Below are 14,106 nucleotides of genomic sequence, written 5' to 3' on the forward strand. Positions count from 1 at the left end.
GATACATATTTATATGTGTGTGTTTGTTTAGAAACCGTAAATGAGTATGTTATTTGTACTCTACTGCATTCACTTGTCAATTTTTGTCTGTAAAAGAATTGTCTCAGACAGGTAAGCAAAACAAATCTATAGGAAAGCAAGTTTTCAGTATTTTAGATGTCATGTTATACCAGCCATAGAGCTTCATACAAAATACCTGTAAATAACGTCGCTAGCATGCACCAAAGTTCCTTAGTGTTTCATTGAATTGCGTTGGGCCAATAGCTTCTTTGAAAAAACTTTCTATTGCTTTCATTGAATAATTTTTTTTTACGTTGATAGCTATGAAGACTGATTAACAGTACAAGGATACTCTTATTTATACAGAGAAGTTGTTCTCAATCCACATGCGTTGGCAATTCTCTACAGAATATCAGTTCAAACTAATCATAATGAGATCTAGTCCTTTAGATTTTTTAAAACCTCAAAAGTGTCTTATTTTCAGTGTTCTGTAAAAGTTTGTAATTATTGTTGCCTGCCATCTCAAGTGAAAGAACAATTGCCCTGTGGTACAAAAGACCGATCACTGGGAACATCTTCACAAAAGTTAGCATGGAAGTATAATTTTGTATGATAGGTGTAGACAGCAGCATCTCAATAACAACAAAGTCCCATTCCACACCTGGTCAGCTTTAGAATAGAGGCCGATACCTTCAAAATAACCTATTTCTAGCAGGGAAATGTGATTTATGATAACCCGAGACACAGATCTGAGCAGACCAGATTCCATTTGAAGTTTTTGTGCCGCTGAGCTATAAAGGCAGTTCTCTCAAGTGAATCAGTGGACCTCGGTCCTCTTTAGTGGACAGTAACACAAGTACTAATGAGACAGATTTCATTAAAAGATAGTTGATTTATGAGAGAGTTCGAATGCTATCTAATTTTGAAAGTGCTGCCTTAGTCCTAGCGTCTGATCTTTTTTCTCCCTACCATCACCATCACCCATTTCTGTGTGCGCTTTGACATTGCTATGGTAACCCTGAGGGCTGATGGAATTCCCTGCCTCTCTCTTCACAGAGGGTGATGAGACAGGAGTGATGGATAGTCTGCTGGAGGCCTTGCAGTCGGGGGCTGCCTTCCGCGACAGAAGAAAAAGGACACCGAAGCCGAAAGGTGAAAAATCAGACTTGTTTCATGTTACTTTATACAGAACTATCACAGAGAAGAACACTTGCGGGTGGGGGGGTAGATAAAATTTTCTTTGAAAGTCATGTGTCAAGAATGCAGTGCTGTGGGTAACAACTGTTCAGAAGTGTGGTAAGTTTGCTTAATCCCTTGCAAAGGCAAATGTCAGAGTTACGCCTTCCAGTTGGCCGATGTTATTAACAAATCAATGCAGTGAACCTAGAAAATCCTGATTAGTGTGACATGTCTCATCTCCAGAACCATATGTACCTTTTCCCAGTGGAGTTTACAGCAGCATAATTAAACAGGAAGGAAGAGTCATAATGTTACTGCTTCATGTATCTCAGGGTAGTGAAGCATTGCTTTGCTTCCAGAAATACTTAACCTTAGGGGGGAAAAAAGTATGCCTAATATTGTTAACTCCTTGAGATGAACAAACCTCAATATTAAGTTTGTTTTGTTTGTATGCTTTTTAACAGATCTCCGGCAAAGTCTCAGTCCAATGTCTCAGAGGCCTGTTCTGAAAGTTTGTAACCATGGTAATAAACCATATTCTTAAATTGCACATTTCTCTACTTTGATGCTCTTGATCTGTGATTTTAGTAGGCTGCTATGACATTCTCAAGTTTCAGCAAAAGTAGATAGCAAAATGGGTGGATGTACTTATTTGCTGTGAGATTGTCGACGCATTGAGCACATCCTGACGTCATGGCGTTGAGGTTTGTACCTTCGGTTACTACTTCGGATTTCCAGTGGATGTTTATTACTGTTGTTAATATTTGCATGTTTGGTGTTCAATAGGCCTTTTCAAAAATAAGGCATTTACTATTTATTTATTTACTGTCTTAAATAATGGCTCTATTATATATCAAAGCACATTTTGAAGTACTGACTCTATTATCTGTTTTTTTCTGCCTTTTTTGCCAGAAGAATTAGAAATATTTTGACTAGTGTTTTGACAAAATCATAAATAGAGATGAACTACATTGTGATATTGTGAAAAATGTGCTAAAATCGCTAAAAGGAAAGTGAATGCACTTAGTCTACGGTATTTAGCTTAAGTTCTTTTCAAAAAGTCCTTACCCATTTGGGTGGCTCAGCTGCCTGAAACCCTCTTTGGCATGCTATTTCTTGTTGATTGGGTTGTATTTATTCTGATTCCCTACTCAAGGGTGATGTGTTCCTTGCTATCTTTCATAGTCAGACTATTCATCCATTGTGCCATTTGTTCCTTGTTGATTGCCACCACAGTTTACCAAATGCATAAATGGGAAAACAATTCAAAATTTTCGCTCAAAGTTTTTCTTGGGTGTTGATAAATTTTTAAAGTATGAATGTGTGACTGAAAGGGAAACTTGTATGCCAGATGTCTATGATATCGAAGTCTTAAAGTCCCTTACTAGCTGCATTAATCCATGCTGTGTAAGGTGAAGGACAGATAGTAGGTGCTTAGTAAGTGAGAGGTAAAAATCTGCAACAGTATTTGCTAATGAACTCTTATTTATTTCTTTTAGTATGTTTGTGGTTTTTGTTTGGCCTTTCCCTATTCTAACAATGCAAAAGAAAAAAGATCATTTTGACTATGTAATTCCAGCCTTGGGGGTTATGATTTTGAGCCATGGTGACATAGGAAATCACAAGAACTGGAAAGAGTAGTGTTGTCCTGGACTTCGGAGATTTGGTTTTTTAGGTAATTTGGCTTTTGTAGATAGTTTGGTCTTTAGATAAAGAAGTACGGAGAGGCCGAACACTTCCCAGAGGTGCACAGCTCATGACACTCTGTGACCACAATGAAGTTTTCATTCCAATCCCATTCCTTTTTGATTTTTTGAAAATTACTGAATCTGCCCTCACTTTAAATCATTAAAGGAATGAATTACAGTATACAGAATGATTATTTCTGATTATTGTGCTGTATCTCTGTATTTATAGATACAAATACATTCAGTTTGCATTTAATTTTAAATATTGTAGATATTATATGAGCAAAAATTATTTAAGACAGCTCTGATAGTGGTCTTCAGGAACCCTATTTAAGTTAATAGGTTGTCTTAAGTCTGAAAGATTGCTGTACTAGATTATACATACATGCCAAAGGGGATAGAGCCACAAAGATTAACATAACAAAGTACACGATTTAAATTTTTTTTCTATAAGCATTTCTGTTTTATTTGAGCCTCATATTTCTAACCAAGAAGAAAAATTATCAAATGTGCAATTTAACTCAAAAGAACTGTGTGTGTAAAGATTACTTTATTGAAACAATTGTTTAAAAACGCAAGATTTGGTAAGGAAAATTTCTTTATTGCAGGAAGGGCCTTAGTTGTTTCAGGGTTCTATTTTTAATTTTTTATTCCTAAAAATTATTTAATGTTTTTATTGAAAGTGCTAACCCTAAACCTGGACTCTGTGATTGAAGCATTGAATGTTTTACTTTTTAATTTGCTTCATGTTCTTAAAACTATCTGATGTTTATGTTTTCTACCTGTATGCCTTTTTTATGGTGATCTTATAGCCTATTTTTAAAGAATATTCTGCAACTATTTTAAATTTGTGTACATACTTAGCAAAGTAATCATGATAGTAATAATCATAGTTAATGTTAGAGGTATTTGGCTTACAAATGCCAAGAACTACTTTTTTTATTTATTATTTTAAATTCATTAATTACATTGTATTATGTGAAAGAACTACATTTTATACATACTCCCACATCCAGCCTTTTCAGTAATCCTATCGGGTGATCAATATTTTTTTTCTCCATTCTGTAGGCAAAAGTCATTAATAGTCAAGAATGACTAGTGCTAGCACTTTTAGAGGTCCAACGGCTAAGTTTTGTACTTGAACCTATGTAGCTTTAGAGACCAAGTTCTTAATCTTTGTGCTATATCATGCTCTGAGAACAACTGTGTGAATCTGTACAAAATCCCCTCCCATCCATTACTTGATAACTTATACCATACCGGTACTATTTTGTTTGTTGTGTGACAGAGTTGAGTTATTGAGACACAGCCTTTCCAGGTTCTTGGATCTTTGGTATGCCTCATCTCTTGGCTCCAGATGTAACCACAAGAGAGCACTGCTTTCCTACTTGGAGAGTGGATTATAAGGATATTCTGGATGTAGATTGGACTACTTTCGATTGCTTGTGGTACTCTCAATGTAGAATCCCTTTTTCTTTTTCTTTTTTTTTCCCACCTGGAAGATTATTTATTTATTATTTTAATATTTTAAATATTTTTTAATTAATTGCATTGCATTATGTGACACAGTTTCATAGGTACTGGGATTCCCCCCACCCCTCCCCAAACCCTCCCCCACGGTGGATTCCTCCACCTTATTGTATTACCACAGTTCAAGATCAGTTGAGATTCTTTCATTGCAAGCCTATACCAAGCATAGAATCCAGCATCTTATTGTCCAGACAAATTCAATGGCTTGTTGGGGAGACCATCTCTGGTCTGAAGGTAGAGCCGGCAGAGTATCATCCCTATCAATTAAAAGCCCCGATATAACAACAGCAACAATTTAAACGTTATGGAATTAATTGACATAGTATTGAGTAACCAACATGTTAAAAAAAAAAATGCAAGTTCTTTACCACATCCTGTGACTCCTTCGTTGACATTTCAATTTTAGTTTATACATGACTGGGTTCTGTACACCTTAAAATGGCTATAGGTTACTATTCAGCTGTCTCATGTCTCTTTTCATTATAATATCTAGCATTATATAGCGTTGAAGCATACTTTTGCTTAACTTCGCTTTTCTTTTTTGTGTGTGTTGTCTAGACTGGCTTATAACGCTAGCAAGACTTATGTCAACAGTTTAGATACAGAACAGTTTTAAGAGGGATGTGCAGAGAAACCCTCAATACCTTGGTGAGGAGTAACCAATCTTTGTGTCCCACCTAGTAAGGTATAAGTGAATCCACGCTGACCATTTCCTGTCTGATTCCAAGCTTTCCTTGTTGTTCTCTATCTATTCTAGAGTTTTGTTTGTTTGTTTTGAGGGGTTTCTGGAGCAATCCTGATGGTCACTGCAAGAGAGGGTGGGGACCCAAGGTTGGAAACAAGCGAGGACCAGAGAAAGCTCCTCTCCTGAGTCCTGAGGGAAGTTTACTGTTCTGATTCTGCGGACCACTCAGGGCTCCAGGCTGTTGTTCTGATGCCCTTGGATCCTGCAAGGAAGGATTTGGTTTTCTTTCATCCCATGTGGTGGATCCAAGCGGGAGTGGATGACCTCAGAGTTCTTGGCCTCTGAAGGCACTCCAACTCCCTGTGATCTCCTTGGCAGTTGGGATGTAGTCCTTGGTGCTCATACTGATGGTCCTTGGTGAGAATCCATGAGTCTTCAGGGTTGGGATACAAGCCTCCTCCTGTCCCCCTGCTCCACTCTGGGGTCCCCACTCTGCTCTGCGCTTATGACCTCCTGTTCAGAGGTTGTCAGGACCACTCTTAATTATCCTTATATGTCTTTGTAGTTTAACTATTATCTAATGCTGATTCGAACCATAATGCTAAGGTAAATGAGCCAATCCCAAAAGGTTAGATACCACATGTTTACCTTAATTTAAGATGATATGATGTCAATATGAAAAACAGTGTATGTAAAATGTAATATTGCCTCAACCTCAAACAGCCTCTCACATGCAATAAGATATTGTGAAGTAACCAATGAACCAACAATCAATGTAAGTCAGACTGCTTATGATCCACATCAAAGAACTGTAAAACCTAATATACTTTTAATACCCTATGTTATCCCATAGTGGGGAGGGAGAGCAAAGAAATCTTTCATCTCCCTAGAATGTGTAAGGAAGACGTGAAATATAACCTACCAGGGTCATAACTGGTAACTCATAGACAACAGAGTATCACTTTTTCAAAATGTGTGCAGCCAGAGGTATTTCGTATTTTTGGATTGTAGAATATTTACATATACATAATGAGATATCTTGGGGAATCAGACTGAAATGTAAACATGAGATGCACTTATGTTTCATATATACCTTAAAGTCTGAAGCCTTATTTTTTCTAGTTCGTTTAAGATACCTGTATTTTAACTATGAGTTCCACAAGAGATCAGGTGTGGTATTTCAGCTTTTTTCCAATTTCAGAGTTTTGAATTCAAGATACTTAATCCATATTTAAACATCCATATTCATTATTAAAACATACATATGTATATATATTTGCTGCAACTTTGTCTTTTCTTGCTTAAACCATAACTCAGGTCCCAGGTTTCTTAAGTTACTTTTTATGTATGCATAGAATCTCTTAATTAAAAATCAAAAAATTCTAATACTATATCCTGTGGACCCTTGAGGCTACAGTACACCAGTATGTATTTGGCAAAGTTATTTCCAGCATTTAACTCCAGTCGGCTTAAGGTGCATGAAAATACAATGTTATCCATCCCCTGTTCTCCAAATTCGGAAGAAATATATCGAGAGTCTGATCCAGACCACAAAATCTGGACTAGTGAGGTTTATGAAGAGTTTGGCCAAAACCTACATCAATAGTGTAAAAATGAGAAGAAAGACTTAGCGCCCTTCATACCCCACTTCTTGGTACTGTTGATTTGGCTGCAAAGAGAGGGAGGAGAATCAAAGAACACGAGTGAAGGTTTGAGGGCAGACAGTTGTTCTGAAGTTCTTGCTTAGGAGACCATAATGCTGTGTAAAATAATGAACTAAGTAATAGCACTCTCTAAAACAAGAGACTGGAAAGTCAAGGACTGAATATTGGGAATGGACCCAGGGGGTAAACAAGTGTGGGAAAGGCCAAAGATGAAGTGATATGGAAAAAACTGCATAGCAGTAAAGCTTGTGTCGCAAAGTTAGAAAATATAGTGTCCTAGACTTGGTTCCCTCCCTTCTTTCTCTTTCCTTGAATATTGCTTAGCTCTGAATGACTAGTATTTTTCAGGGTATGAGACTTAATGGATCTTCTCTGTAGTGTTTCTTTATAACAGATTTGCCAAATAGAATAGTTGAGCTATACCTTTGGGTGCATCTGCCTGAAATGTGATTGCATCCTCATTAGGTGGTTCTCTCTTCATTAAGTAGAATTGTGGGTTTTTTTGTTGTTGTTCCGGTTAAATGGATGCAGATTAATCAGAAAGAATTCTATAAACTATATGCAATTAAAAACCCTAATGATAAAACTATTTAACTGTGACAAAGTAAGACAAAACATAATCAAAATTTTAGGCAAACAAATATGCATTTTCAGTGAACACCCGTAACCTAAAAAAAAATCTTGCAATATTATCTTTATACTAAATCAATTCTTAATAGCCTTAATTTGGATTTGATTATCTGTTTTTACTTTACCATTTATAAATGGAGCTTTGAGAGGTTTTTATAGAAATGGGATTGTATTGCCTCCAGGCACAGCTGCTCTGCCACTCTAAGATTTGAAGTCAGCATCAAATTTGAAGCTTGTTAGATATCTTTGAATTAGCATATTTTTCTACAAAACAACTCTAAGGGAGTTATACACACAAAACAGTCCTTATTGATGCTGTACACAAATTCCTTATACCGGTACCTCCTTGCTAATCTACTTAGTCTTGGATCCTCTTATTTCTTGGCCTGTCTTTCCTTGGCCTGTCTGTCATCAGGCAGAATCCTGAAATGTGTAAGGCATTCAGTGGTGTATGCCAAATACTAACTGCCTTAAAGCCTTGAAAACAATCAGGACAGCACCTAATCAGTCTTTGTCTAAAGAAGCTTGTCTATCTAAGTTGTAAATACAAACGAATGCCATTTCCATTTCTTTTAACTGTTTCTTCTGTTAAAGCAGAAAGTGCATATAGAATCATGTAGTGGAATGATGCTTTTTTTTTTCTAAGTGCGCTGCTTTATATTCCTGAGAACATTTTTTTAATAGTTTCTTTCTGACAAACTTGTGCCTGCCAAATAAGCTAAGAAAGGGAGCTATTAAAATACTAATTGTTCTTGACACCCTTACACTTGGGCTTTCAAATCAAGGCACATGCTACCTGTAGCTGTCAAAAGACTTAAGAATTTTTAAGGGGATTTTTCTAGCCTGCAAATGTAACACAATCTGGGTGATTTCACATTTTCCTGAAACATCAGTCTCTTGTATTTACCATGTAGTCGAGCAAAAGGAAGAATAGACTCAGCAGGGCTCCTGCCCAGGGAAGGATGCCCTGTAGGCTGTCGGGAAAGGCTTTTTCTTTCTAATTTATAGTCAGGGCAGGACAACCTTTTGTCATAGTCATTATCAAACAGACTCTTAAGCATGAACAGGTTAGAAAATTCTCAAGTAGTGAAGACTTGAAGTTGTTTGAAAAGGACATTTATGCAAGAAATCATAAATGCCTTTCATTTAATGAGCATTCACAAATGTATGCTGAAGGCAGGAATAAATTCAGTGAAAAGGAGATAAAGAACTGCACTGGAAGGGCAGCGATGTCCTTGACTCTCCTGAAGTAGCTGTTGCGATTAATATGGCTCTTATTCTGTTTGTGTTCCATCGTGGACTACAATTAGTATGATCTTTTAAAAATCTTTGCCCATTCTGACCTCTCCCTTTTCTGGCAGCAAAGGTTCTGAATCCAAGCTTCTAAGGCATTAAAGAATGGATGTAGATGCTTTTTAAATTCTGTTCTTTTTAATTGTGTGTGTGTGTGTGTGTGTGTGTGTGTGTGTGTGTGTAGCAGGTAAGGAATTTGTTGATTTTTGTACATTTCCCCAAACAAAAAAGATAAATCATTATTGATTATTCAATTGGTGCTTTATCATGAATCCTTCCTATTTCACATGTTACAATTTTGCATGTAACATACATAAAAGGGAACCATTTCTACTGTAAGTTTTCCAGAACTAAACTTTGATGAACATGATCCCAAAAATGAAAAATGTGAAACCTTTAGTTGGCATACAGTTGTAGTTAAAAAAAAATACTAATAAATAGTTCAGATCTAATGACATAGTGCAAAGCATATAAAGCATTCAAAGTAGGTTCCTCACCTGTGCCTGAAACAACTATTAGACTTCCCCGGGTGACCCGCACAGTTAGGCATGCAGGGTTTGTGAGGGTTACTCGGAAGAAATAGGCACGAGAAAAATGAGCCCGAGGTAATCTCCCCAGTGACACGGATGCAGGGAAAGAGCAGTCAGCAAAGCCACCTGTTTAGAAAGGCCGGGAGGAAGACAGGATGGGTGAGCCACTGGGTGTAGTGCAGATCCAGGGAGGCCTCAGTTGCTAGAATGGTAGAAATGGAAGCCAGCAGCTGTATGTGAAGGAGAAAGAGGTCCTAAGACTCCTGAATTTGAATGAAAGGAACTAGGAGCTTTACAGATCGTTATGATGTTGAGCGTGTTGTATTTCTTCACCCTTTGTGTGACAGGCTGCACTGGCTTCGTGATCTGATGGAAGTGGAACTGAGGGGCTCTGATTGAGGCAGCTGTAACTGGGGTAGGGCTCTTGGAGGATGGGATGTAAGTCCTGGTGTGGAGCACCTGGAAGGACAACAAAGCAGGGGCAAGTATGCTCACCTGATGAGCTGTATGTTCTCTGATAATTAGGCTTGAGATCTCTCTTGTTCCACTGTAGCCTCTGCGGGGAGAGCAGGGGAGCGAGGAACCACACATGTCCTCTTAGTGGGGTGAGAGGAAATTAATCTGGGAGATATAGAGTTAGCATTTGCATCCGTAACCCAGCTACAAAGGGAGGTAACTGCCTGTGTAGTGTCAGTAATCTGTGAAGTCCCAGAAGAAAAGCAGCCAAGAGGCTTCAGAGGCCCTGAGACAAATGAGTGGGGTCCAAGGTCAGTTTCACGACGCCACAAAAACAGGAACCATTTTGTCAGATTTGCTGTCAGTGTTAAAGGTAAATATTTTGCAAAATGCCTGACACTGAGTAGACACTTTTTTTTTAGCAGACATCTATTTTTATAAAGAGCAACAAGGAGACTTTTTACCTGCTTTTCTTCTCTGAAGTACTCCAAAGTAACAAAAACATTTCCTAATTCTCTGGCTATCAAGCCATGTTTTAATCTGGAACAACAATTTATGTAAACAGAGGAAGGAGAGATGATGATGCAAGAATGAAGTTGTCCCGGGGCTAGTGTAGCAAAGGGACACACGAAGACACTTAAAATGATAATGACTTGTCCTCTCACAACCTGGAGCTGAATGCTGCTGAAAGCCAGGTATCAGCAAGGTAGGGTTTTTCCCCAGGGTCTTGAGGAAAGTCTTTTCCCATGACTGTGTCCTACATTTCCGAATAATGCCCATTCACAAGCGCCAGTGTTTAGACCTCAACAAATCCAGAGGAGGGGGCACACAGTTCAGGCCACAGTGGTGACACAAGTGAGAAATGCAATGATTTACTCTTCATAAGATTCTGTATGAGCTAGGGAAATACACATGTCAAGAACTATAGGCAGAAGCAGTGGGGCAGGGATGTAAAAACAGGGGATTGGAAACACTATTTTGACCTTCTTCCAGGCAATCTGCCTCTAAATCCAGGCTTAGAAGCAATATGCTTTTCTGCCCCAAGTCATGCATGCCCTTTTCTTCCAGAAATGAGCATTTTACCATTTGGACAAAATGAGAGACCCTAGAATGACCATACAAGGCAGGGATGAGGTATTAACAAGAATTCTGTGAATAGAGAGCAAGGTCTTTAGAAGAAACACAATTGTGGATGAGAGGTGAGGTCCTCCTCTGCTCCCGTGCACCATCTGGTCCTTGGTCCTGAAGTCCACGTTTGTCACCCATGTACGTGACAGAATACTTCTCTGTAGCTAGATCCCCTCTTCCCCAAAGTACTGTTTCACAGAGCATCCCACCGAGACCCACCGGCCAACAAACCTACCAACTAAAATTCTACCCTTACGTACTCATATGAACCAGGGATTCATCAGGTCACATTTGAGGAAAAGGATTTAGTTTGGGTGAAAAGAAAGCGAAGGGGGGAGAACAAACAAAGGAAGTAAGCTGGGAGCCAAGAGCTTCATCCAGGTCTCACACAGGGGTACAGGGACCTCAGCACTTGTACCAGCTTCCTCTACTTTTCCCAGGCCACTAGCAAAGAGCTGGTTTGAAAACAAAATATCCGGGACTTAGACTGCTTGCTGGCGTCGCTGGTGGTGGCTTTATTTGCTGTGCCACAATGCCAGCCCTTATTTTCAATAACTTGAAATTCTGATTTTACGGTCCTTTTTCTTACTCTAATATACAAAATCCTGGCTCAAAATAAATAATTGCTTAAAAATATTGCTTGGGAGATGACAGACCTTGAAAGCATAGCAGGAAGATCAAGGGAAAAAAAAATAAAATTTGGAGATAATCTAAATGATCATGTAGCTAGTTAAAGCCTCATGATCAAATTCAAATGTGTTAGTGATAAGCAGCAAGAAAATATGAAGAGATTGTTATTTATTTTAGAAAAAAAATGGTAATGCGGTCATAACATGCTCCTTGACCTGACTCACAGATGCCACAATCCTAGAAACTGTATAGTGCGTTGGCTGCAAGATGCCCTCAAGGGTAGCACTCCTTTTATTCACACTGGCATATGACTAATTCAACCCAACTTAATAACTAAGTATGTGGTGGAAATGATGGTATGACACCAAAGTGATTCAGTTATTAAAGACATGCAGCCCTTAGCTTAGATACTCTCTAACACCTTCTGTCTCACTTGGCATTGTGAGTGTCCCTTACGGAGAACCCACTCTGAAAGAGAGTCCCAGTAGAGCAAGTGTGTGAACTTGAAAGTTTGTCCCTATTAAAATATAACCAAAAGCCAAAGTTTCTTTTATTAGTTTTCATCCTCCTTTTCCCCAGCATATATAGATTGTACTCATGTTTTTTTCACCTCTCCCCCTCAGTACTGTGCCTGATGCTAGAGGAGGCTTGCCTCTGTTTGCACTCTCAGAATTAGCATTGTGTGTTGGGGGCTGGTTGAGAGAGACGGAGGGGGGGAGGGAAGGAGGAAGGAAGAGGCCTGGAAACTACAGTGCTCTTGAAAATGCGTTCCTAGTGAGTGATCGGGGACCTTAACAATCGATAATGTTACTGCCTCTAGCTCAGGCTAATAAATGTGCTGTTTGCATATAACAAGGACACTTTTCCAGCCGTGTGTGTGTGTGTGTGTGTGTGTATGCGCCCGCACATGCTCAAGATAGCATCGGCCTATTTTGTAACACATTTCAGAATCATTTTCATTGTCATCTCAATGTGAGAGAAAATTATATAAATGAACAATAGAGAAAAAAATCCAGTAGTTTTTGTAGTTTGTTGTGAAAGCAGCCTTACAGTGATGCCTTCCTACATGTGGATCTTATGATATGGTGAGTTTGAGCTGCCGCCTGAGATGGCTACCTATCTTGTATCGGCATGCCAGTTCCAGGCTTGTCCCCTTATTCTGATCCAACTTCCTGCTAGCATATCCCAGGAGGCAGCAGATAATTACTCAAATGCTTAGGCCCTCTACTACTCATACAGGAGATCTGGATGCAATTCCAGGCTCTTGGGTTTTGCCTAGCTCTCCATGTTGTAGGCAACTGGGCAGGGAAGCTGCAGATGAAAAATCTTCTCTTCCCCTCTTTCTATCCCCCCCTCAACTAGATGAGAATTAATAAACATTTTTTAAAGTCATACTTAGCCTCTATCCTCTGAATTCTTAATAAGCAAGAGAATGGAATGAAATTAGTGTTTGGAAACATTGGTGTTCCTTAGAGCCATGACTCCTGTGTAAATAAGTGAGTTTTAATGAATCAGCACTGCTCTCATGAAAGCCAGGAATGTCGCTGATGTAGCTGGAACTGTTGACAGTTTGTAAAAGGGTGGTGGTATGACTGCCTACTTTAAAGATTTAAATAAGGAGATAAAAACCAAGTATTTTTCTGCTTTTAAAGGGTCTGTAAATGTAAGAAATCATTGACATGCATTAAGAGAGCTGCAATGTCCCATTGATTCCCAAGTAAATTAGAAATTACTAGTGTTAGCCATGATGTATATTATTGTGATGTGATGGCATTTGGCTGTTTTGCCGTTTATTAGAACTAATATTAGAATAAATGATAATGATCATTAAGTGCCTTGTACATGATCATTTAAGTAATCATGCCTGCAATTGCCTTCTATTAGTCAAACCTCTTTGGGTTAATTAAAGAAATGGTCTTTTCAAGATTTTGGAGGCATCATGAAATAAAAGGAACACTGAAACACACTAAGAAAACAAGAGGACGTAGCTGCTTTGTGCATTGAGTCTTCTCATCGTTACCTAGCCCAGGATCACATCCTTGAGGTTTAGATTTTGGCAACTTCCTTTTATTTTGAAATATGATAATTGGCCTAGTTAAATTATATATGAATGCTTTTTTGCATGTAAAGCATTTCTGCAGCAGAAAAAAATGGTAATATGTGGAAATTAAAGCATATTCCTCATATCCCAACACATCAACACTGAACGGTGAGGCAGTAAATACTGTTTAGATTTGGCATTAAAGATGGTAACAACGTCTTGAATTTTAGTTTTGAGTACACACTAACTCAAAACATATTGAGCATCATAGCTATAGATATTATATGGAAGACAGCTAAGAAACTTGACCATGACCCACATGGCAAGAACAGCATTGGAGAGGAAGGGGATACACAATAAGAAAATAAAGAACGGGATAAAGGTTCTGAAAGCCAGTGGCCAGAGGAAAGTGCCTCCACCCCCTGTTTCGACGAAGAGAGGTCAACCCAGAAGGCCCACTGTCTCAACATTTTATTGAACTGCTTGGGGAGTCAAATTACAAGAATTGGATGTGGCACAGACCTTAATAGGCACATCCCATAAGATGTTAACCAGCTAACATGATAATCAAGAGACCAGAGTGTGATTGTGTCGGGATGTCCTTAAAGCACACGGTTCTACTGCCTTGGACTTTTTCCCACCTGCGGACGCT

The 14,106-nt window shown here is 38.7% G+C and overlaps 1 protein-coding gene across 2 annotated transcripts in view; it reads left to right on the plus strand.

Annotated features, from left to right (window-relative positions):
• The window catches only part of DIAPH3 (diaphanous related formin 3), a 472,570-nt gene that overhangs the window by 352,873 nt on the left and 105,591 nt on the right, over positions 1-14,106 (plus strand). For both annotated transcript variants that reach the window (XM_058670671.1, XM_004577440.3), the window contains 2 exons: positions 1,057-1,152; positions 1,644-1,703. In XM_058670671.1, the coding sequence (XP_058526654.1) occupies positions 1,057-1,152; positions 1,644-1,703 (156 nt within the window). The remainder of the gene's footprint in view (positions 1-1,056; positions 1,153-1,643; positions 1,704-14,106) is intronic.

Source organism: Ochotona princeps, chromosome 12 (genome assembly GCF_030435755.1).
Source record: "Ochotona princeps isolate mOchPri1 chromosome 12, mOchPri1.hap1, whole genome shotgun sequence".
Taxonomy (NCBI): domain Eukaryota; kingdom Metazoa; phylum Chordata; class Mammalia; order Lagomorpha; family Ochotonidae; genus Ochotona; species Ochotona princeps.